General features: G+C 52.3%; 1 protein-coding gene across 2 annotated transcripts in view; it reads left to right on the top strand.

Annotated features, from left to right (window-relative positions):
* Positions 1-18,898, top strand: part of ADGRG5 (adhesion G protein-coupled receptor G5) — a 31,505-nt gene extending 12,607 nt beyond the window's left edge. For both annotated transcript variants that reach the window (XM_075008651.1, XM_075008652.1), the window contains 9 exons: positions 4,402-4,518; positions 5,451-5,567; positions 7,208-7,250; positions 9,125-9,231; positions 12,247-12,377; positions 13,314-13,582; positions 14,803-14,902; positions 15,951-16,228; positions 17,218-18,898. In XM_075008651.1, the coding sequence (XP_074864752.1) occupies positions 4,402-4,518; positions 5,451-5,567; positions 7,208-7,250; positions 9,125-9,231; positions 12,247-12,377; positions 13,314-13,582; positions 14,803-14,902; positions 15,951-16,228; positions 17,218-17,303 (1,248 nt within the window). In that variant the 3' untranslated portion in view covers positions 17,304-18,898. The remainder of the gene's footprint in view (positions 1-4,401; positions 4,519-5,450; positions 5,568-7,207; positions 7,251-9,124; positions 9,232-12,246; positions 12,378-13,313; positions 13,583-14,802; positions 14,903-15,950; positions 16,229-17,217) is intronic.
* Positions 18,899-24,043: the final 5,145 nt, after the last annotated feature.

Raw genomic sequence — 24,043 nt, 5'->3', positions numbered from 1 at the left:
CTCCATCCCTAGAGGCTTTTAAGTGACGGCTTGACGTAGCCCTGGCTGGGATGATTGAGTTGGGGTTGATCCTGCTTTGGGCAGGGGGCCGGACTAGATGACCTCCTGAGGTCCCTTCCAGCCCTAGGATTCTAGGATTCTAAACCAAGACTGGGACAGCATCTGCTTCCCTTTCGCCAGAGCAAATGTGGTGCCTGACTCTGGTCCTGCCGGCTGGTGGCCTAGGACAGAGATGCTGCCCAATCCCTGGCTGATTCCATTCAGTTCTGTCTATATTTCACATTTCTGTGTTGTATTACTTTTTATTTCAAACATCTCCACCTCTCTGTAGCTTTGGGGATCAAGCACCTTGGCAAGCCACGTGCTAAATATAAACTGGGGCAATACCCACCCGACAGGGCTGATCCCCACTCCGGCAGGCAGAAGGTGGGAGCCCTCAAGAGACCTTAAAATCCCTCACCTTTATAGGCGCTGCTTAAAAAACTTCCCAAGGACACCAATTCCCTGACCGTGGGAGGTAGCTGCCACCAGTCAAGTGAGAAACCCCCTCTTTAAAGCCCAGGAGGACACACTTGGGGTGTCTCCCTGTGGGGAACCCCCTTCCCTTAGGGGAGAGCTTGAAAACAAAAGAAAGAAATGAAGCTGAAGTCTGATAGCCGACCTTTCAGTCTGAGGCCTGGATATACACAGGCCCTTCTCTAGGGCACGGGAATCAAACCGTAGCCTTAAACAAAGTAATTTATTAACCACACAAGATAAAGTATACCAAGAAGGTGACACGGCACAGAGAATCACTTCTCTGGGATTCAGTGCAGAAGTTACAGTGTACGGGGGTACATCAACCAGCCTCAGAAATCCTGCACCAAACCCAAAATTGAAAACAATAGCCTGACTGCATCTGACTAAACCTGTCCTTTCTACTTACATATCGGTATGCCCAGATTTTCTTGAGGCCTGGATATTTACTGAATTCCTCAAGCCTGCTCAGGATTAAACAGCTCCGTCTCTCTCTCCTCCGGCTACACCAAAGGAAAGACCACCCTCTGCAGGCAACTGCTTCGGTTCAGACGATCCCTCTCTCTTCCCATTGGCTCATCTGGCTGCTTGTCAATAGAGAACCCACTCTCTCTGGGTTTAACCCTTTACAGGCATTCATCATGACTCCGCCATTGAAGCCATCTCCAATCTGCCTAACAAGGGGGCCTCCCACCACCCATTCCAACACATGTAGGCTTCCCGCCCGAAAAACAGCTGGTAGGAGAGGACATTCCAACATGGCCAGCAGGTCAACAAGCCAGGAGTGGTGGACCAAGGTGCGGGAGGGTAGAGATGGGAAGAAAATGCTGCAGAAGCTTAAAGTAATATCCGGAAGTGCCCCAGTAACAAACTGGAAGGCAGTGCAGGCTGTGCATTCATGGGTGTAATGCAACCCCTGCAAGAATCACCACTAGTGATGTGGAAGTTGCAGAGAAAAACTCATGGAACTAATTTAGGAAGATCACAGCAGTGTCCCGGGTAAAGTAGGGAATTTCTTGGAATTCCCGTAGAAGCCAGTCAGTGGGCGGCCACGGCTGGATTGGTTTGCAGAAAACTGGCTGGTAAGGCTCTGCCCCTGAATTGCTCCAGTTTTAATCCCCGTGGGGACCTGGATGCAGGCGGGTGCCCACTCTGGTCTCGTGTCCGGCTCCGAGCCACACCAAGCACAGCAGTGTCCCAGCAGGGAGGAGTCTGGCAGCTGGTTTTATGCGAGGGATGTGGGGGAACTTAAAATCATCCACATGGCTTCTGAAGCGCCTGGGGGAGTTCCTTGGTGTTACTCCCTGAGGGTTGCCTGTACTCACTTCAATACTATTTGTGGTTGAATTTCCTTCCTGCTCAGCTTCAACAGCAGCTGCGAGCCGCACCAACCACTGGGCAGCAGGAAGTGGCTGCTGCTGAGGCTGTGGCTTCTGTCTTCCAAGGAGCAGCTAAAATCTAGGGCCTCGTGAAATCAACGGGAGTCTTCCATTGACCTCAGTGGGGCCAGGATTTCAACCCAGAGCCCCACGTTATTTGGCTTGTCTGAGGCATTTTAAGAGACAAGCCATGTGTGAAAGACAAGTGCTGGCGCAAGACCCTGCGAGAGGAGCTGAGACCCATGCCAGGCCCCTCAGCAAGCTTGTGGCGGGGAGCAGCTCCATGCTACGGGAAGGGCTGGACCAGCCCTCAGCTCCACCTGGACCGTGGTCCCTTCCCCATCACTCCATGGAGCACACCATGCAGTGCCCCTCCCTCCCCAGGCAGCCCCTGGCTGAGCTCCAGCTGCGATTTAAAGGGCTCCGGGCTCCGGATGCGTTATTCACACGACAGCAGCCATGCCTGGAGCCTGGCATCCCTTTGAATCACCGGGCCCCCCGTAGAGCCCTGCAGGGCGGCAGGAACCAGTGCAGGCCCAGCACTGCCCACAGGGGAAGGAGACAGGGAGCTGCTTTCAAAATCTCCCCACCCCTCCACTGCCTGGTGAGCACTGACCTGGTGGAACCCTGGGCCCCCACTGCCCCAAGCCCCTTATATCTCCATGCAACCTGTCCACCCCCTCTGCGGCTCCTGCTGTTATCATCAATCCACTACTGGAGCGTTGCCCTGAATAGGGTCAGGCCCCCACTGTGCTGGGAACCAGAAAGACAGACAGGCGAGGGCTAGAACAGTTTTTATGGTGGTGGGTGTTGAGCGCCACTGAACCAAACTTGAAACCCGGTAGCTGAGGGAAACCTCTTCAAGCCAAGAGGTGCTGCAGCCTGAGTTCCAGCACCTCTGTAGACAAGGAGACGCCAGGAGAACGGAGGGGTACGTCCCCCCTCCAGTAGCTGGCCCACGGCTGAGTCAGCCACAGCATTTCACTCAGTTGTTTGGCTCAAGGGTGAGGAACAATTAACGTCGCAATGCGGACGGGCCTGGGTTCTGCTCCCACCATGGGCCCAGAGGGGTTCAGGTACGTCAATGAACCTTTGTCCCTCCAGCTACAACCAAATCCGAATGACGTTGCTCACTTCACTTCTCTCTCCTGCCCACCCTCCGCTTGCATTTTTCTAACACCCACGCTGCTCTTAGCTCTGTCCAGCAGGCTGGGGTGCAGGCGTGACTGCCCGCAGGCCAAGTAGAGCCTGGGACTCTTGTGCCGAGCGTAGGACAATCTACAGTTTGAGCTGAAAGCCAGCTGCCTCTTAGCTAAAGCGGTAAAGGAGACTGATTCTTTTTCTCTGTAGATGGTCGAGGTGCCGCTACATGGGACGGTGACCCACCCCCAGTAGGAGTATGTCTACACTACAGATATCACAGAGGTGGCCGAGTTAGTCTGAATCTTCAGACAGAACAAGAAGTCCTGTGGCACCTAATAGACTAACAGATATTTTGGAGCGTCAGCTTTCGTGAGCAAAGACCCACTTCATCAGATGCATGATCCAGATCCAGAGGAGGGTTTAAATATAGGCTTAGGAAACGGAGGGAGTCCCAGTCAAGAGGAGGGCCACAGTGGCCAAGGTCTGTTCAGTCAGGGAGGATGTGGCCCCTTATCAGAAGCTGATGTGGAGTTGTGAACATCAAGAGAGGAGAAACCAGGTCAATTCAGTCACGGAGGAGGTGGCCCATTAGCAGCAGCTAATGTGAAGGTGTGAACCTCAAGAGAGGTGAAACTGCTTTTGTAATGGGCCAACCACTCCCAGTCTCTGTTCAATCCTGGGTCGATGGGGTCAGATTTGCAAATGAATTGTGGCTCTGCAGTTTCTCTCTGGAGTCTGTTTTTGAAGTTTGTTTGTTGTAGGATGACAAGTATCAGAGGTGGCCTTGTTAGTCTGTATCTTCAAAAACAACAAGAAGTGCTGTGGCACCTTGTAGACTACAGATAGCTAGGAGCATCAGCTTTCGTGGGCAGAGACCTGCTTTGTCAGATGCAACATCTGGCTCCAAAATATCTGTTAGTCTGTAAGGTGCCACAGGACTTCTTCTCCTTCTTGTAGGGTGGCCACTTTTAAATCTGTTTCTGAGTGTCCGGGGAGATTGACGTGTTCTCCTGCAGCTTTTTGTATGTTACCTTTCCTGATGTCTGATTCGTGTCCATCTACACTACAGAGTTATTCCGGAACAGCTTATTCTGGAGTTATTATTCCAGAACAAACTATTCCAGAATAACACGTCCACACCACAGGGAAGCCCCGCAATAAGCAAAACTTGTTCCAATACAGCACCTGCACACACGCGACAGAGCCTATGTCGCATTGGAGCCCCAGGAAGCACATGGAAAATAGGCGGTCACAGCCAGTGGTCTATGTCTACCTTGGTTTCATGTCTCTAATAACCATCCTGTGTCATTTTGCACCTGCTGGTGGTTCCGCTTCAACCTGGCAACCCAATCCCGGGAAGCAGAATAAAACCCGACACGCCATGTGCTTTCCGAAAGGACTGATAGGGACAGAAGGCCGGAGTGGAGCAGGTGAAAAGAAACTGGCCTGCGTGTATCTCAACAGCTGTTGTCTGTTCCAGGTTAGTTGCTCTGATGTTTTTCCCCTGCCGGGTGGGATGGGGAGAAAGAGAGAAGAGATTGTAAGTTTGCTTGTTTACAGCCCCTTGCTTTAGAAAATCTGCCTGGGTGAATGCCCCAGGCTGTGCACCTGGGACCCTGCAAAGGGGCTCAGAGGACACATGACCCAGTATGCAGCAGCCCTGCTCATTTCTGGCGCAGCTGGAAATGCAGGGGAAGGTAATGAGGGCAAAGCCTTCTTTCATGCAAAGCCCCAAGGAGCTGTAAAGATGCACTCAGGCCTTGGCCAGGCAGCAGCAAAGCTTGTCTGGGTGTGGCACGCCAGTTAGCTGCTGCAGCCCCTGGCGGCCAGTGCCAAGCAAATAGCTCCCAGGGAGGTTCCAATGAGATGAACATGTCGGTGTCTCCCGCTAATCCATCTGTCCAGCCGCAGCCTTTCATTAATGACAAGCCACAGGCAGGCACCCACAAGCCTCATCCAGGCTGCACAGAGGAAGCTTGGATGTCACGTTGGCAGCGGCCTTGCCAATACCTCTGCGCCATCCCACTAAGATGGTAGCTGTCTGTAGCGGAGACTCAGCCCGTCTCTGTGTGAATGGGCTACGTGCTGCTACCTGGGACAGATGCCCCTAGGTGGGTGGGTCACAACAGCAAGAAGGGACACCTCTTGGAGTGGAAGGGGAGTTTGGCCTCTGGGACCATTCAATCCACTGGCCCCCCGATGAGACAGTGAACCACAATGAGGTGGGAGGTTGGCCATGTGGGCATCTGGATTGAGACCAACAAACCCATTGCACATGGGCCCCTAGATTGCCCACGGGGAGGAGCAGGGCTGGGCGTCATCCAGTGAAGGGCTCCCTCTCCCCTGACCTCCCCGCCCATGGGAGTCACCTTCATGGACCTGCGCGTTGCTTCTTCTGCTCTGGCTTCGCAGGACGGGAAGAACAGCTCCCTGCTGAACGACGACATTCTAGGGGCCACCCTTGGAAACACCAGCGTCACCAACCTCAGTGAGCCTGTGGAGATGAGGTTCTGGCATGACTCCATCCTGGTGAGCCTGACCCAGAAGCAGCAGCTCTCTCTGTCTCTAGCCTGGCAAGGGGAGCCACGTGGCTCTCCGGGACACCAGAGAGGGGACACCCGGGAGGTGGGTGTCTCAGAAAGAGACAGGGCTCTTGAAAGCCAATGGGAGTTCAACCAGAGGGGTGTATTCGGGCCAGTAGCTACCGAGGTGGGCAAAGAGGTGTGGGGTGGAGGTGCCTAACACTCTCTCCCCCCTGGTGCCACGAACCAGCCCCGGGTCCCAAAGGAGGAATGTAATCCCTGCCCCTTCCTAACTGCTTGCGCAGGAGCCAGAGTAGGGGATGAGGAATGGGCAGGCTAAGGGCAGACTCTCCCCTACTCTGTGCTATCCACCAGAACTGGCCTGGCCTGGAAGAGGGAACATGCCACTTTCTCAAAGGCAATGCAGAGGGCCTGCCCCGTGAGCAGAGATGGGAAAAGTGCCCAGAAGGTTACCTGAGTAAAAGTTAAAAACTGTGGGAGGAATGTACTTAAGTCCAAGTTACCAGTGCCCCTCTGGAAAATTACTTGAGTAAAAGCACAGGTGCATAACATCTGGATTGTACTCAGGTATCCAGAAGTGAAAGCAGCTGTACTTTAACTCAAGTAACTTTCAGGGACCATTCCCCACCTCTGCCTGTGCAGAGTTCCAGCTGAGGCAGGAGCTGTAACGGCAAAGAAAGAGATCTGAAGAAGTGGGTCTGTCCCATGAAAGCTCATCATTTAATACGTTGCTTTGTTAGTCTTTTAAGTGCTACCTGACTGCTGGCTTGTTCTGTTAACAAAGAGAGGAAGCTGTTTCAGGGATGGAGTGGAGCCTTTGAAATCCTTCTCTGACTATGGAGCTATGGGAGAAGGGGCGAAGTCCTGGCTGAGTCCAGGAGCAGCCACTAGGTCATTGCAAAGCAGATGGCCTCTAGTTGTCATTTTGTTTTTGAAAACATACATAGGGAAGGCCCATCAACCCCTACCAACTCTTCCCAGCGCTGCTGAGGCTCTCCGGGTCAGCCCGTGTGCAGGTTGTCTTTGTCCGGCCTGGAGAACCACTGGGAAGTCTTTGGATGGGAGAGATGTGCCCACCCAAGAGGGTGGGGGGAACATGCGGCGTAGCCCCACTGTGCAGAGTTAGGAGGAAGTTGTTTGCAGGTTATGCACTGTGCCGGGCGCCCGCTGGTGTACAGAGACACTTCAGAGCACAGCGGCGAGCTGGTGGGGTGGATTTCGAAGCCAAGGTTGCAAAGGGGACTGACCAAATGACTCAGAAGCTCTGAGACAACCGTTTGATAAGTGCGTAGGGTCAGGTCTTTACCAGGTGTACATCGGCTTCGGGGAGTCAGTGCTGAGTTACACCAGCTGAAAGTCTGGGGTGAGCAGCAGAAAGAGTCAGCAACGAGCCGGGGGAGCACCACGGTCATGGGATGAAACTGATGGTCAGATGTTTCCTCACTGCACCATGGGCCACTCTACCAAGGCGCGTAGCAGACACCTGTGATGTTACCAAGGACAAAGTACTGGGGCATATGCTCCTGGGAGCAATGGGGCGGAGGGGCCAGTCACAAGCAGGCCACGTACGTTGCCCCATTCTAAGGGACCCCTTACCATGTGCCTCCTGTTTTCTCCCCCTACCAGGATAACTCAAATGCGACCTGCGTCTTTTGGGTGGAAGGACCAGGTAATTATGTCGCGCCTGGTACACAGTGCAGACAACAGCTCGGGCAGTTACAGTTCAGGTACAGCTTCAGCAGGGCCTGCAGAGGTCCACCTGCCAGGCGCCGAGTGAGAGAGTATGTGGACCAAGCCACGGCAAGGACGAGGCAGAGTAGGGATGGGCGGAGTCTCTCACTACAGGGCATGTTGCTCTAAACCCCCGGGGGACGTCAGGGCCGTTCAGCTGAGATCACCAGACAGGCTCCTGGATTTCATGCTGTGACCATCCCTAACCGTTGACTCACTGTGCTCCACCCCAGCACCTGGTCAGGAGAACCTGGGAACCTCCATGGGCAGGAGAACTTGGGAACCCCCATGGGCAGGAGAACTTGGGAACCCCCATGGGCAGGGGAACTTGGGAACCCGCACCTACCTTGGTAAGGTTCTGTCCTCCCAGACCAGCAACATGCTGCCAATCCCTCCTCCGCATGGTGCTGCTGGCAGAGAGGACCCATCCCTGTGCCAGGACCCCGCATAGGGCTTTCTGGAGACCCACATTGGCACCTCTTGGTGGCTTAAGCCCCTCATCCAGGAAGTGCAATTGTGATGCACAAAGGAAGGGCAGGGCTGGCCCCAGGTCAGCCAGAGCCACCTGTAAAGAACGAGGCAGGGCATTGGCACCTGCCCCGGGCTTGTGAAAGCAACGCCCTTTTTTCACCCTGCTTCCCAGGAGGGAGTCATATAATAGAGACCAAGGCCATAGAGTTTAAGGCCAGAAGGACCACCAGGTCCACTTGACTAGCCTCCTGGATCGGCAGCCACTAAAAAACCACAACCAGGGCACAAACCACCACACTTAGAGCACAGCCTCAGAGACTGACTGGTGGGCCACAGGCGGAGAACAAGGACTGAGGTTCCACCTGTGCCCGAGCCCCCTGCAATAGGTGGGAAATCAGCGAGAGGACACGCTACCGCACCAGGCAAGTGAGCCGTGCTGCAGAAGGCGACGCAAAACTTCTCGAAGGTCTCTGCTGGTCTGACCCTCAGAACTGGAGACCTCCTGCTCTTGGAGACCCGGCAAGGCTGGGGCTTAAGGCCGAAGAATGGCCACATCTGGCCCCGTCTCCTGTCTGCTGACAGCGGGCAGTGCCAATGCCCCAGAGGGGGTAGACAGAAAGCAGAATCAGCAAATGATCCTTCTCCTGTCATCCGTTTCCAGCCTCTGACAAACAGAGGCAGCCACACCATTCCCACCCAGCCTGGCTAACAGCCAGCGATGGACCTAACCTCCACGAATTCACCTCGTTCTTTTCTGACCCCCGTTAGGGTTCTGGTCTTCACAGCTCCCTCTGACCAGGAGTTCCACGGGCCGGCCCTGCGCTGCGTGAAGGAAAACTTCCTTGCGTTAGTTTAAAACCTGCTGCCCATTTCGGGATACGGCGGGGTTAGGAGGGTGGGCAGGAAATGCAAACTGTGCCTCAGGGGCTGGATTTGGGAGCAGCGTGGGGGGCACTTTGTCCTGTTAGATCTATTCCTCCCCTCCACAATATGCCTGGAGAATGGATCTCCAGACTCGGGAAGGACCGTGGCAGACTTGGACACCCACCAGCATGAGCCCCGGGCCTGTGTGCCTCGAGGCAGAGCTGGCCCAAACTCAAGGCAAGCATCAGCCCCACACGGGCCTCAGTAGCAAGGCTTGAGATCACCTCTTGCCCCTCATCTCTGATCGATTTTGATGTTGGAGACGGGAGGAAACATTTCCCACTGGGGTGAAGAAGCCCCACTGAAAATCAGCAAGACTGGGCTCCAAAGTGACTGGGTGTTTTGGGCCATGGTCCTTCCCGAGGCTCTGCCTCACCACTCTGCTGCTTTTCTTAAAGTCCTTTCTCCCTCTTGCAGAAGGCAGTGGCCGAGGAAGCTGGAGCAGCACCGGCTGTGAAACCCACCACCAAGAGGGGATGGTTCTGTGCAGGTGTAACCACCTCACCTACTTTGCTGTGCTGCTGGTAGGAAGGCTCCTCCTCTCCTGCTGTAGGAGGCTCTCTCCTCCCAGCCCTCTGGTGTGCTCTTTGCTCCCTCCCCATCTCTCTTGGGAGCTCCAAAGAACGCATCCCTCTCCCAATGCTGTTTCCTGTCTCCCTGACTCGTCCCCTGCCAGCCACTCTCAGTGCTCTGAGCCATTCGTTTCACAGAATCATAGGGCTGGAAGGGACCTCAGGAGGTCATCTAGTCCAGCCCCCTGCTTCAAGCAACCCCAACTAAGTCATCCCAGCCAGGACCTTGTCCAGGCGGGACTTAAAAACCTTAAAGGATGGAGAATCCACCACCTCTCCAGGCAACGCATTCCAGTGCTTCACCACCCACCTGGTGAAGTAGTTTTTCCTAGTATCTAACCTACACCTTTCCCTCTTCAACTTCTGACCATTACTCCTTGTTCTGCCATCTGACGCCACTGAGAACAGTTTTTCACCCTCCTTTTTAGAGGTCCCCTTCAGGAAGCTGAAGGCTGCTATTAAATCACCTCTAAGTCTTCTCTTCTGTAAACTAAACAAGCCCAAATCCCTCAGCCTGTCCTCATAGGTCTTGTGCTCCAGACCCTTAATCTTTTTTGTTGCCCTTCACTGAACCTGCTCCAGCAAATCCACATCCTTTTTATACTGGGGAGCCCAAAACTGGACACAATATTCCAGATGTGGCCTCACCAGTGCGGAATAAAGAGGAATAACTACTTCTCTAGATCTGCTTGAAATGCTCCTCCTAATGCACCCTACTATGCCGTTAGCTTTCTTGGCTACAAGGGCACCCTGTTTATTCATATCCAGCCTCTCATCCACCATAACCCCGAGGTCCCTTTCCATCGTACTGCTGCCGAGCCAGTCGGCCCCAGCCTGTAACAGTGTTTGGGAGTCTTTGGGTTTCCCCATGTGGCTGGTTCCTTTAGGGGACTCCTGGGTCCGCTTCCATTTTCCGACAGATGGAAAATGTGCCCCCCAAAGTTACCTGAGTAAAAGTATGAGTGTTGGGAGGTGTAATTAAGTACAGGTAATCTGCTGGAAAACTACTTGAGTAAAAGTACAGACGTATCACTTCTGAATTGTGCTGAAGTATCCAGAAGTAAAAAGCAGCCACCCTATGGCTTTCCGTGGCTACTTCAGGGTACTTGAGTACAATCAAGATGCAGATTTTTCAAAACCCTTTCACTCAAGTGGTTTTTCTAGAAGGGCACTCAGGTTTTTACTTTCACTCAAGTAACTTTTGGGGGGTACTTTTCCCACCTCTGCATTTTCCCCTCCACATCTGCCACGTAGGGGCTGAGAGCTGCTGAGCACCGTCCTGTGGGCCGTCGTGCTCTGTAACTGCTGTTACCCTAGGGGCCTCTGCACACACGGATGCCCAGCAGGGTTACACGGGGACTCACTCTGCCCCACCCCGCTGTCGTTTCACCCCTCAGCTGAGGAGAACCTCTGAGACCTGCTGAGTTCCCATCGCAGGCAGCAGCCGGGATTGAGACAGGGTTTGAGGCGGTTCCGCCTTTGGAGCTATAGAAGCGGGAGGATGTGACAGGAGAGAGGCCAGTGACAGCTTGGCAGCCTCAGGGATGGAGGCCAAGCTGTGGGAAGGACCAGGCTCCAGACCTAAGCAAGCTGGAGGCATCTGAAATCATCTGCAAGCACTTGGAAGGTGGTAAGGTGATAGGGAACAGCCAGCATGGGTTTGTAAAGAACAAATCACGTCAAACTAATCTGATAGCTTTCTTTGATAGGATAACGAGCCTTGTGGATAGGGGAGAAGTGGTAGATGTGGTACACCTAGACTTTAGTAAAGCATTTGATACGGTCTTGCATGATATTCTTATAAAAAAAACTAGGCAAATACAATTTAGATGAGGCTACTATAAGGTGGGTGCATAACTGGCTGGATAACCGTACCCAGAGAGTAGTTCTTAATGGTTCTCAATCCTGCTGGAAAAGTATAACAAGTGGGGTTCTGCAGGGGTCTGTGTTAGGACCGGTTCTGTTCAATGTCTTCATCAATGATTTAGATATTGGCATAGAAAGTATGCTTGTTAAGTTTGCAAATATACCAAGCTGGGAGGGGTTGCAACTGCTTTGGAGGAGAGGGTCATAATTTAAAATGATCTGGATAAATTGGAGAAATGGTCTGAGGTAAACAGGATGAAGTTTAATAAGGACAAATGCAAAGTGCTCCACTTGGGAAGGAACAATCAGTTTCACACGTACAGAATGGGGAGAGACTGTCTAGGAACGACTACAGCAGAAAGGGATCTAGGGGTTATAGGGGACCACAAGCTAAATATGAGTCAACATTGTGATGCTGTTGCAAAAAAAGCAGACCTGATTCTGGGATGCATTAACAGGTGTGTTGTGAACAAGACACGCAATGTCATTCTTCCGCTCTACTCTGCGCTGGTTAGGCCTCAGCTGGAGTATTGTGTCCAGTTCTGGGCACCGCAGTTCAAAAAAGATGTGGAGAAATGAGAGAGGGTCCAGAAAAGAGCGACAAGAATGATTAAAGGTCTAGAGAACGTGACCTATGAAGAAAGGCTGAAAGAATTGGGCTTGTTTAGTTTGGAAAAGAGAAGATTGAGGGGAGACATGACAGCGGTTTCCAGGTATCTAAAAGGGAGTCATAAGGAGGAGGGAGAAAACTTGTTCTTCTTGGCCTCTGAGGATAGAACAAGAAGCAATGGGCTTAACCTGCAGCAAGGGAGGTTTAGGTTGGACATTAGGAAAAAGTTGCTAACTGTCAGGGTGGTCAAACAGTGGAATAAATTGCCAAGGGAGGTTGTGGAATCTCCATCGCTGGAGATATTTAAGAACAGGTTAGATAGATGTCTATCAGGGTGGTTTAGACAGTACTTGGTCCTACCATTGGGGCAGGGGGCTGGACTCGATGGCCTCTCGAGGTCCCTTCCAGTCCTAGTATTCTGTGATTCTATGACAGAGGAATACAAGCCCAGAGTGGCAGGGCCAGTCGTTCCTAACCCCTTCCCTCCTCAGACCTTACAGAAAAACTCCTCAGAGGCCATAGACGAGGCCATGCTGGCTCCTCTCACCTACATCTCCATGGTGGGCTGCAGTATCTCGGCTGCTGCCTCGTTTCTGACCATCCTCTTCTGCCTCATGTCCAGGTAACCCCGATGCGGTGCAGAGCAGCCCCTGCCCACCCTGCTTGGAAGGTGGGGACTGGGGAGGCCCAGCTGAGCTCGATCATCAGGGAATCCCTCAAGAGAGACACTAAACCCAATGCATCCTGAAGGGGGGACTCCCGACCAAGGCCCCTGGAGTCAAACCCGGGAAGCGTTTGGTCCCTTTATGAGAGTCACACTTCCCATCCCCAAAACGTCGTGTTCCGGCTTCAGCGCCTGCATCAGTCTCCCATCTGCTGCCAGGAGGGAACCAGTTCTCTTCTATCCTCACATCCCTCATGGCATAAAAGAGGCACAGGCCAGAGTAGCTGCAGGCGTGAGGCAGCCGAGCTCCGTTGAAATCTGCAGAATGATGCAGGCTGTCAGGAACTCTCCACAGAAGCTACAGGGCGCAGATAGAGCCTGTGGTTCTCTGGCTTTTCACTCGCAGCCTGGCTCAGGCCTTGCCTGTACTAGAAAGGGTTTGCTGGGGCAGCCGGGCCAGCAAACCTTCTGAGGGCAGGCTGGCTGGGCTACAGTGCAGTGGGCGTCTCTTACACCTGCCGGCCCATGCATGTTAAGTGGCATCTGCCGTAGGGAGCTGGCCTGCATAGAAATCGAGTGGAGGCTGCACCCCCAGAGCCGACAATGAGTCCTACGCCAGCCTGGCCTTAAGTCCTGTGCCCTGCCAGTGTAGTGCCATCAGGGCGCCCGGACTCTGCCCCCAAGGAAGGACCGGCAATTCCAGCCACCCCTGCGGAAGCCTGGCGGGATGAGCCACACCTCCAGGGTTCTCCTGCAACATGCTGGACGAAGGGGTTTTCCGGCTCGGGTGGGAGTGGCCTGCGTTGCCTGATTGGCCCACCCCCACATCCCATCCCGTCCCCATTCTGAGGGCCAGGAGACGGGACTGAGTTCTTCTTGCTGTGTTTGTTTTAGGAAGAAGAGCAGCGATTATACCACCAAAATCCACATGAACCTGCTGGGTGCCCTCTTCTGGCTGAACCTCTCCTTCCTGCTCAGCGAGCCCCTGGCCTCGGTCGACATCCAGTGGCTCTGCCGAGGCGCTGCCGCCTTCCTCCACTACTCCCTCCTCTGCAGCTTGACCTGGATGGCCATCGAGGGCCTCCACCTCTACCTGCTCTTGATCAAAGTCTACAACGTGTACATCAGGAGATACATCCTCAAGCTGTGCGCAGTTGGCTGGGGTGAGTGCGGGTTCCCTAACCTCCCTTACAGCCCAGCAGGAGCTCCCATCCCTACCACGAAACCACAGTCCTTCCCGCTGTGTCACCAGAGCCCAGTGAGGGATGTGGCCAAACACTCAAAATCTGTGGTGGGGCAGGGGCGGGTCAGATCCAGGCTTTGATACGTGGAAGGGTATCTGTCCACTGGTGGTCAATGGCAGAGGTGGAAGAAGTACCCCAAAAGTTACTTGAGTAAATGTACACCTGCTGGGGGGGTGTGTAGTTAAGTAGAAGTCCCTGGTGTCCCTCTGGAAAACTACTTGAGTAAAAGTACATATGCCCACACATCACATCTTGATTGTACTCAAGTATCCAGAAGTGAAAGCCGCTGCACTTTTACACAAATAACTTTTGGGGTACCTTTTCCACCTCTGGTCAACTGGGTCCTTTAGCTGTATTCTGATGACCATGTCTCTAGCGCCATCTCCCCAGGATTGTATAATAATTGGTATTTGCATATTATATATAAAAAGATTTCACAGACTCATAGACTCCGAGGGGTGGAAAGGACCTCAGGAGGTCATCGAGTCTGGCCCCCTACTCCAAACAAGATCAATCCCAATTAAATCATCCCAGCCAGGGCTTTGTCAAGCTAGGACTTAAAACCCACTAGGGATGGATATTCCACCACCTCCCTGAGTAACCCATTCCAATGCTTCACCACCCACTTGGTTTCTTGTGTCTTCCCAAATGTGCGTGGGTTTTGATGGAGGCCCACACCTAATGTCTACGTTTTCCGTGCATGACAGGACGGCAGGGAAAGAGGATCAACAGATCCTACCACCATCTACCATAGGGTAGCTGGGTTTACCTGGCGCATGCTGGGACAGCAGAAACTCTTTTGGTTTGATGTGCAGCCATTTTGCAGGACATAAAGGCCATCTTGCTCCCAGAGCCATGACCTGCCTTTGGGCTTCTGCTCCCTGACCTGGCCTGGTGTGGGGGCAGCCCCCAGCTTTCACAACGGGCTGCTTTCCATGACTGCTACCCAACTTCCTCAACCTATTCCATTACTGTGTGTCTCATCTGCCATAGTGGTTTTTTTCCAATCTAGTTCTCGGCCTTCCTGTGTCCGAGGACAAACCCCTTACCCAGCTCCCTGCCCTCCATGCACTTGGAACTTTCTTACGTACTTCTGTCATCTTCAGTCATAGTTCAGAGAATGTCTCCTGTCCCCCCAGGGCTGCCAGCCTTACCAGTGGTTGGCATTCTCATCATTAAGAAGGAGATCTACGGAAAGTACGTGATCGAAACAGGCGCGGGCTACAACAATGCCACCATGTAAGTATTAGCTATGAGTCCCGCGGTCCCCTCGCAATCACAGTCTGCCATGATGGGGACAAGCTGGGGTGGAGGCAGCCCGAGTTCCTAGCAGCCCACTAAATCTGCTATTCAATGGTTCTGTTCCTTTAAGCCTCATCTCCGGCCTCCTAGCAACATGCCATCCGTGGGCACTCTAATCAGATTCATGGACACAGAGGGTAGAGGTAGGCTTGCCAGCTGTCCACACCGATGCTTAGCGTATGTCTAACTCACTGGAAGGTCGACTCTTTCGGGGTCGATCTTCTGGGGTTCAATTTAGTGCGCCCTTTGGGGACGTGCTCAATCAAACCATAAGGGCTCTACAGCTGACCTCAGTACTCCTCATTCAAGCCGGGAGTAAGGGAGAGTTCCCCCGGTCGACCTCCTTCTGTGTGAACAGCCAGAAAAATGGGTCGTCAACGTGTCGATTCCAGCTACACAATCTTCATAGCGGGAATTGCGTAACTTAGATCAACTTTTCAGTCTTGTGTAGACCTGGCCTTGGACTGGTTGGTTGTAATTTACATCCCATAGTGGGGTGGCCTATTCACACCCCAGAGTGACATAATTTATATTGGTGTTAGCCTAAGTGGAGATATTCCGCACCACTGCCCAAGGCAGAATTTAATGGTGTGGATGCAGAATTTCCTTCCCCTCCATCCCCACCCAGAAATGGACTGCAGGGCTGCAAGCCAGGGCTGCTGGATCCAAAACAAGCAGGGGTGCAGTAAGGCAGAACAAAGCCTGAACTACCAGCAGCACGAAGCAACCCCAAAAGCCATTCCGCCCCATGCGCGGCGGACGTCCCTTCTGCCCTGCAAACCCAGAATCCTAAGGCAGCTGACTCCCCAGCAGCCTGCATGGATGTCCACCACATTGTGTGGGCTCTCTGATCACAAGGCCGGGTCCTGCCTGAACAGTGCAATTCTCCCGGCATGGAGCCCATCTCAAAGCAAGGCATCAATCCTCAGCCCTGGGCCCTGCGTAGAGCCACAGCATATGTGAATCTCCTTCTCTTCCCCCACAGGTGCTGGGTCACGGACTGGGGTGTTCGGTACATCCTCAACCCGGGCTACACTGGTCTGATTGTGCTCTTCAACCTGATCATCCTAGTCACCGTCACACAGATGCTGAGGATGCGGAGACTCAAGGTGAAGAGTCAGAAAGAACAAGTGAAGAAGGATCTGGTGACAGTGCTGGGCCTGACGTGCCTGCTGGGAACGACCTGGACTCTGGCCTTCCTTGGTTTTGGGAGATTCTTGATTCCTCAGCTCTTCCTCTTCACTTGCCTCAACTCCCTCCAGGGTGAGTGAGGGTGCTGGGGCAGGGGGAAGAAGGGATGGAGCCAGAAGTAGCTAGACCAGAAGCAAAGCTCGATCAAGGGGGATTCTGCGGAAGGAGCCTCAGGTGGCATGGTTGGCTTAACTCCAGGTTTCTATTGCCACTGACTTAGGAGCAGCAGAGTCCCCTTGAGCTTTAACAGGAGCGTGGTGAGCAAGGCACGAGAAGTCTTTCTTCCACTCTACTCAACACTCATTTGGCCTCAGATGGAGTGTTGTGTCCAGTTCTGGGCACCACATGTCAAGAAAAATGTGGAGAAACTGGAGAAGGTCCAGAGAAGAGCAATGACAGTGATTAAAGGTCTAGAGAACACGAGCGAGGAGGGGAGACTGAAAGAACTGGGCTTGTTTAGTTTAGAAAAGAGAAGACTGAGAGGGGACATGATAGTGGTTTTCAAGTACTTAAAAGAGGGTTACAAGGAGGAGGAAGAAACATTATTCTCCTTGGCCTCTGAGGATGGGACAAGAGGCAATGGGCTTAAACTGCAGCAAGGAGGGTTTAGGTTGGACATTAGGAAAAACTTCCTGACTGTCAGGGTGGTTACACACTGGAATAAATTGCCTGGGGAGGTTGTGGAATCCCCATCACTGGGGATATTTAGGAGCAGGTGAGATAGACACCTATCAGGGATGGTCTAGACCATGTTTGGTCCTGTGATGAGGGCAGGGGACTGGACTCAATGACCTCTCGAGGTCCCTTCCAGTTCTAGTGTTCTATGAGTCTATGATCCTGCTAGCTCCTGGGTCATTGCTATTATAAGTAGCCCAGTTAACATCCCTCACCTGGCCAGTGGATTTCTGCTGCTGAATACAGAGGTGGGGAGGAGAGGGGTTGCAGAGACCTCTGTGAGATCAGAAATCAGAGCTCCCTGCTGCTCTCTTACTTGCTTATGGTATGGGTGATATGGCACAACCCTAGCCACCAAAGGCTTACACCGTGCTTTTCCCCTGCAGGGTTGTTCATCTGCCTCTGGTACTGCACCGTCCGCTGCCAGCAAAATGCCACCTCCTCCACTAGCAGCTCTCAGATGACAAAGTAACCAGGTCAGCCAGCTGGACTGTGCTCCCCACCCAGGAGCGGATTTACTTGCAATGGAATTGGCCTGTCGCAGTGGCTCCAGGCAGGTGTGGGCCTGGTCTGTGTTTCTTGAGGGGATTTAGGGAGGAAAGAGAGCTTCACGCAGGAGGCAGCAAGCGGAACGGCAGTAAGCCTTCAAAGGGGCTTGGGCAGGCTTAGTCCAGTTGGACACGGGACTCGGCATAACCCAGCACCTTCTGCACAGAAGCAAGACTGGGGGGCGTTACGACACGGGCATTGCGATTCCCTATGAGGCTCTCGGCTGAGGACGCTTGGTGTGTTGATTCCCTCTGCAGCGGACCTTCTGTATTTATCCACACCTGCCCACAGGGCGTACATCACTGCCAAGATCTCCCCCAACCCCCATCACCAACCACCACCCCCACAAAGGGCAGAGCAAGAAGAATTGGAGCCTCTGTAACCACTCACAGGCAGACTGGAACCTGGGACCTCTGAAGCATCACGCAGGCGCCGCTACCATTTGAGCTAAAAGCTAGCTGGCGCGCAGTATGGCAGTAGAGGAGACTCGTTCTCTCTCTCTCTGTAAGGGTCTGTCTCTGCTTAGCAGGCATTCGACATGCTGCAATCGATCTTCTGGCGTTCAATTTTCCCATGTGTGTGTGTGCAGACGTGGCAAAATTGATTTCTCTGGGCTCAGCCGTCGACCCTGGTACTCCACATTATTGGTGGAGTAAAGGACATTGGCGTGAGCCCGAGAAGCCCCGATCTAAGCTAGGGCAGAAAGTCAATTCTGATACATTGATTCTAGCAGGCCCAAGTGGTTTCGGTGGCACTGCATGGGACAACACCACACACTCACTAGGCGTGTGGGTTACCTACTTCCCCTCGCTGAGGAAGCATCTCCTGAGCTCCAGGGAACCAGCTGACATCCCAGATGAGCCCCACTTGTAACCACCCATCGGGAGACTTGAACATGGGACCTCTGGAGCTGAGCGGAAAAGTCTCTACAGCTTGAGCGGAAAAGCTGGCTGGCTTTCAGCTAAGGCTGTGTAGGAGACTCAGTTGCTCTTGTTCTGTAAGTGGACTTGGTACCACTCCATAGAGCAGTGAACCATACCCAGTAGGAGTGTAGTTTACACCTGTCCTCCTGAGGGCACCTTGCAGGGGGTGTCAACCTGCTGGAGTAATGAAAACAAACACCGCAGTGTGGCACATTTCCTTTCAGATCCTGTTACAGCTTCCCCCGCCTAGGCACAATGGACAGAAAGTCTATACTCAGCTAACCGACCTGGCACAGCCCCCCACCCCTCAAGCTAAAGAACATCCATTAGTAGGACTTGGCTGATAACATCCAGCAGAACCTCCGAGCTGTGAACACCAGAGTTACAGACTGACCAACCCCCAGCTCGTTTGGACCCAGAAGTGGGCAATCAGGCTGCAACACTGACAAATAGAGAAGGCAGATGCAGTACAGGCCTGCGTTGCCTGTAAACTATTAAAGGAAAAAGTTTAAGAGACGCTTTGCCAAGGTAACGAAACTGTTCCTGTGCTTGGTTTCGTTTAACTCAGGTGGCTCAAAAGCAGCAGTTTTCATCAGCATGGTAGAGTTTCAAAGGTGTGTTAAGCCAGTGTTCAGCTGTAAACCTTTGAACAAACCACCACCATGCTGCATTCCGAGTGGTACACAGCTTTCATTCCCGACATGTTTGTAATTCTGAGGTTCTGCTGCACATCGCCACAGGGCTCATTCCATTTTGCAGAGGTAGGAGTGGCCGGGTGCACACGTTTGCCAACACAAACCCTAATTCATTACTGGTTGAACCTCTCTAATGTGGAACTCTCTCATCTGGCAACACCCAGAATCCGGAATGATTTTAGTTAGCTGGACAATCACTTACCATGGGTGTGGCCAAGTTTCCTCTGGTCCCATAAAGTTTGTTTACAGCTGCCAGTCCTGGATCTCCATGTTCTGTGCTGTTATTAGCTGTAATTCACCCCTAAATGTCTTCTAAGAGCCCACTGAGTAGTGGCGGTGTTGGTAATGATGGTAGACAATATTGACCTCCCACGGTCCAGCAAATTTTCTTGTCCAGCACCAGTCAGGTCCCGAGGGTGTTGGATTAGAGAGGTTCAAACTGTACCAGTGAATCAGATGCACCCAAACACCCTGACATTTGAGGAGGCTGAAACCCAAACCTGACCATGCTTCTCAAGCCCGTTTCTGATTTCAGGCTGACAGGAGGCCAGTGTCAGAAGGATATGGGAGGAAACAGCAGAAAAGCTGAACTCGGTGTCCTCCTGAGTTCTCTTCCAGCCATAGGATTCTGTGACTGATTAGAATCATAGAATGCCAGGACTGGAAGGAGCCTCGAGAGAGCATCGAGTCCAGCCCCCTGCCCTCATGGCAGGACCGAGTACTGTCTAGACCATGCCTGACAGACATCTATCTAACCTGTTCTTAAATATCTCCAGAGATGGAGATTCCACAACCTCCCCAGACAACTTGTTCCAGTGTTTGACCACCCTGACAGTTAGGAACTTTTTCCTAATGTCCAGTCTAAACCTCCCTTGAAAATAAGACACATTTTTAACATACCTATGTATAGAGCTGGAAGGGACCTTGAGAAGTTATGGAATCCACTCTCCTGCTTTCTTGGCAGGACCAAACCCCATCCCTGGCATATTTTTTAAAATCTATTTGCTCCTCACCTCCCGAAATGGCCTTCTCAAAGACTGAGCTCACAAACCTGGGTTTAGAAGGCCAGTGCTCAAACCACTGAACTACCCCCCCTCCATTAGAAGCTGGAGAGGAGCAACTACAGGGCAGGGCAATAAAGAAATAGACACCATGAAATGCTAAGCACAGGGGAAAAGACAGAATAGCAGAGCGCTGTGAATTCCTTGGTGCTGGAGACCATGAGCAAGATAACATCCCCTATTAACCAATTAGTGAAGAGACCTTGCCACAAAGGTCCATGGTCTGCCTCTCTCCCAGACAGGTCCACAATCTGGCTGGACTATGCCTGGAACCAACGCACTTTTGGTTTTTTAATGCCTGTCCCCGAGGTGCATTGCTCTTTTGTAACTCACCAGAGGCTTCCACAAACCTGCTTTACATGGGGGGATCCACTCCACCCATTCCATTGCCTGCTCGTGAGCTCCTTCCCAGCCAAAGCCTATTCCCAGGATTAGACTTTGTTGTGTGCAGATAGCTGGAGCCAGCCCGCTGGAGGAAGAAAAACAAACATTTACCCTAGCAGCTGCTGTGGAAACCCGCTGGGCTGTTACAGATTGGACGCTGGGCCTGTGTCGAAGTTGCCTTCCTGAAGGTTCGCCCCAGAGTGAGTCTGCTGACCCATAGCCCTGCTCCTCTTACCCTCTGCAGAGTACCTCCATCACTGCAGCTGGGATAACACTGGTAGCTGGGTGGGCTGGTGCTCAGAGGGGTTCTTTTACCCCCCTTTTCTCCATTTTACTTCCTTTTACACAAGTGTCGGGAGCCTAGACCACATGCAGGGTGCCAGCGGAGGGGCAAGGGGGTTTTATATTCCAGCCCAGTGCAGCTTGTCAGTACTGAGACTATTCCAGAGCTACTAAAGATGGCTGGAAAAAAATATTCCCGGGGAAATGCCATGCAAACGCGGAATAATAATCATTTTCTTATAAACGTACAGTCTCCAGTGGCCGACTTGTAACTGGAACAAACACAGGCACCCCCACTGGTTTGGAACAGCTGCTCGGTGGGGTCTGGTAGGTCCTGACGGGTCAAGTCTCACTCGGTGTAACAGGCAAAGCCATTGAAAAGGTAAATCTTGGGCAAAATGTTTTTAAACGGACTATTTTGGCCCAACTCTCCAACGTTTCCATTTGGACGTGCCGCCACAGTGCCATGAGGGAGTTCGGGTGTGGCGCAGCCTCACTCTCATTAAAGGCTGAGGTTCTCTAGAGGGAAGATGGAGCTGCATCATGGGAGATGGCGTCCAGCATCGGAGCCTGGTCCATGGAATGAGGCAACTGAACTACAACTCCCAGGAGGCACTGGGGCAGCATCTCCAAATGGGGACGTTTTGGTTTTCAGCTGAGATATTTCAGTTTTTGGCTGCTCGGGGTTTGGCAGAAGATTGAACTTTCCCATGGAAGCAAATGCCTTGTGACAAACTTCCCATCACGTCAGTTTTTTCACAGATTTTTTCAGCCAGCTCTAGCCAGGGTCCTATCCATATTGATCCGGGTCCATACACACAACTTCTGCTGTTTTCTGATTCTGCTCTCTGGAGTGCTTCTCCGCTTACAGCTTCCGTTGGGATTTTATCCCTAAATGTCTTTGGTTCTTGCTGTCAAGCTGCTGCACCCCCCCCCCCCCCCCCGCCCTTCCTTTCCCATCTTGGTAATGCGATATAAAAGGGAATCCCATTAAGTCAACCCCAGCCAGAAGAATGTCGGCAAAGTCTTCCAGTATTTGATCAGAACCTGGAGGTGAGGACGAGTCGTGGAGGGAACTTCCTGGGTTTTATAGGCTCTTGATTGACCAAAAATGCTACTACAGGTTGAACCTCTCTTGCCTGACACCCTTAGGAACTGACCAGTGAGTGCTGGATGAGAGAATTTGCTGGACCATAGGAGGCTGGTGTTGTCTAACACAGGGGTCCGCAACCTGCAGCTCCAGGGCGACATGTGGCTCTTCAAGGATTTCCTCGTGGCTTCTGGCACTATAATTGCAAAGTCAAGAAACCCCTCCAGATTATTTTAGATAAATGGTGAACGTCGATCACATTGCAAAGCATTGTGTGTGCGCTGTTCTTAAAATGGGGGCTGCAGAAAGTACGGTTTGACGTTATTTATTAAGGACGGTCTCGAATTCACGCACTTTGCGGTTCTTCAATTATTGAGTTATTTTACTGAATTGGAAAAAATTGATCTTGCTATTTTGGTTGCTGACTCCTTCTTTTTCACATTGCCAACACTTTTACTGCTTACCAGGCTTTTAGAAGACATTTAGGGGCAAATCACGTCTAAATAACACCCCAGAGCATGAAGAGCCAGGACTGTCAGCTGGAAACAAACATTATGGGGCTGTGGGAAAAATGGCCACACCCATGATAAGTGGTCATCTGGCCAACCCAAATCATACCGGATTATGGATGTTGCCAAATGAGCGAGTTTCAGGTTAGAGAGGTTCAACCCATAGATATCACCTGCACTAGAAATTCTAGGAGCCTCCAACGACAAACTCATAAGTGTGCTGCGAGAGAATCCCTTCCTGAGTCTTGGACAGATGGGGGACTGTGAGGAGACAGTCAGGGGGTAGGGTGGGGGCTCTGAGTATTCTGGGCACCACCCAAAATTTCTGCAAACCTGCTGCTCTGATGGTGTCTTCAAGATTTCTTCCACTGCAGCCAGAAAAGTGAGACACTTTTAAAAAATCAACACGAAAAGCAGAGGCCCCTCAGAAAAAAGCCCACACGACTCCAGGAGCTGAGGGTTTAACATGACGCCCAATACAACACCACAGACACTAGAATCACGAGAGCAACCCTAGAAGTAGGGCAATCTGGGGAGTGCAGTTGGTGATGTTATTTCACGCATGGTGGGGATGCCAACAGCGAGCAGGACTCGTGCTCTGAAGTCACCCAGGGTTGCAGAGTCCCACACCAATTGCTCGGGGACTGAGAGTTTCTGCTCTAATACCACCTCCTTTTCATGCAGGCCCTTGAGGGAAGCCATCCAGCTTCCCCTGTCACCCCTCTCACAGCCTGGGAGCCTCTTCTTCTGGCCCCTGCGGTGGGAGCTGAAGAAGCAGCGTGGGAAAGAATGTCAGAGGCGTGGGAAAAGCGGGACTGCCCTTCTCCGGCTGGAGTTCCATACCTCTTGCAGCGTGACAAGGCCGCCCTCTGGTGCAGCAACGTGGGACTGAACATGGCCCAAAAGAGGAACTTCCCAATGGTCCGGGAGCCAGGCGCAGCTTTCTCCAGGGCACAGCCAGCTCTGGGCAGCCACAGCTTCCCTCGGCTGTAAGCAGACGTTTGCTTAACTTCCACCTGTATACAGTCATCTGCACAATATCGCCCACACACCCGCCCCTCGGCACAGCATCATAGAACACTAGAACCGAAAGGGACCTCAAGAGGTCATCAAGCCCAGTCTTCTGCCATCATGGCAAGACCCAGCACTGTCTACACCATCCCTGAAAGGTGTCAATCCAACCTGTTCTTAAATATCTCCAGTGATGGAGATTCTACAACTTCCCCAGGCAATTTATTCCAGTGTTTAACCACCCTGACAGTTAGGAACTTCTTCCTAATGTCCAACCTAAACCTCCCTTGCTGCACTTAAGCCCATTGCTTCTTGTCCTCTCCTCAGAAGCCAAGGAGAATACTTTTTCTCCCTCCTCCTCGTAACACCCTTTTAGGTACAGGAAAACCGCTATCATGTCCCCTCTCAGTCTCCTCTTTTCCAAACTAAACAAACCCAGTTCTTTTAATCTTCTTTCATAAGTCATGTTTTTCTAGACCTTTCAGCATTTTAGTTTCTCTTCTCCGGATCCGTTCCAGCTTCTCCACATCTTTCCTAAAATATGGGCCTCGGAATGGCACCTCCAGTCGAGGCCAAAGCAGTGTAGAGGAGAACGGAAGAATGATTTCTTGTGCCCTGCTCACAACACTCCTGTTAGTGCATCCCAGAATCATGTTTGCTTTTTCTACAACAGCATCACACCGTTGACTCATATTTAGCTTGGGGTCC

This window comes from Carettochelys insculpta, chromosome 14, assembly GCF_033958435.1.
Source record: "Carettochelys insculpta isolate YL-2023 chromosome 14, ASM3395843v1, whole genome shotgun sequence".
In the NCBI taxonomy this organism is placed as follows: Eukaryota; Metazoa; Chordata; order Testudines; family Carettochelyidae; genus Carettochelys; species Carettochelys insculpta.
This window is presented reverse-complemented; position numbering and strand designations above follow the sequence as displayed.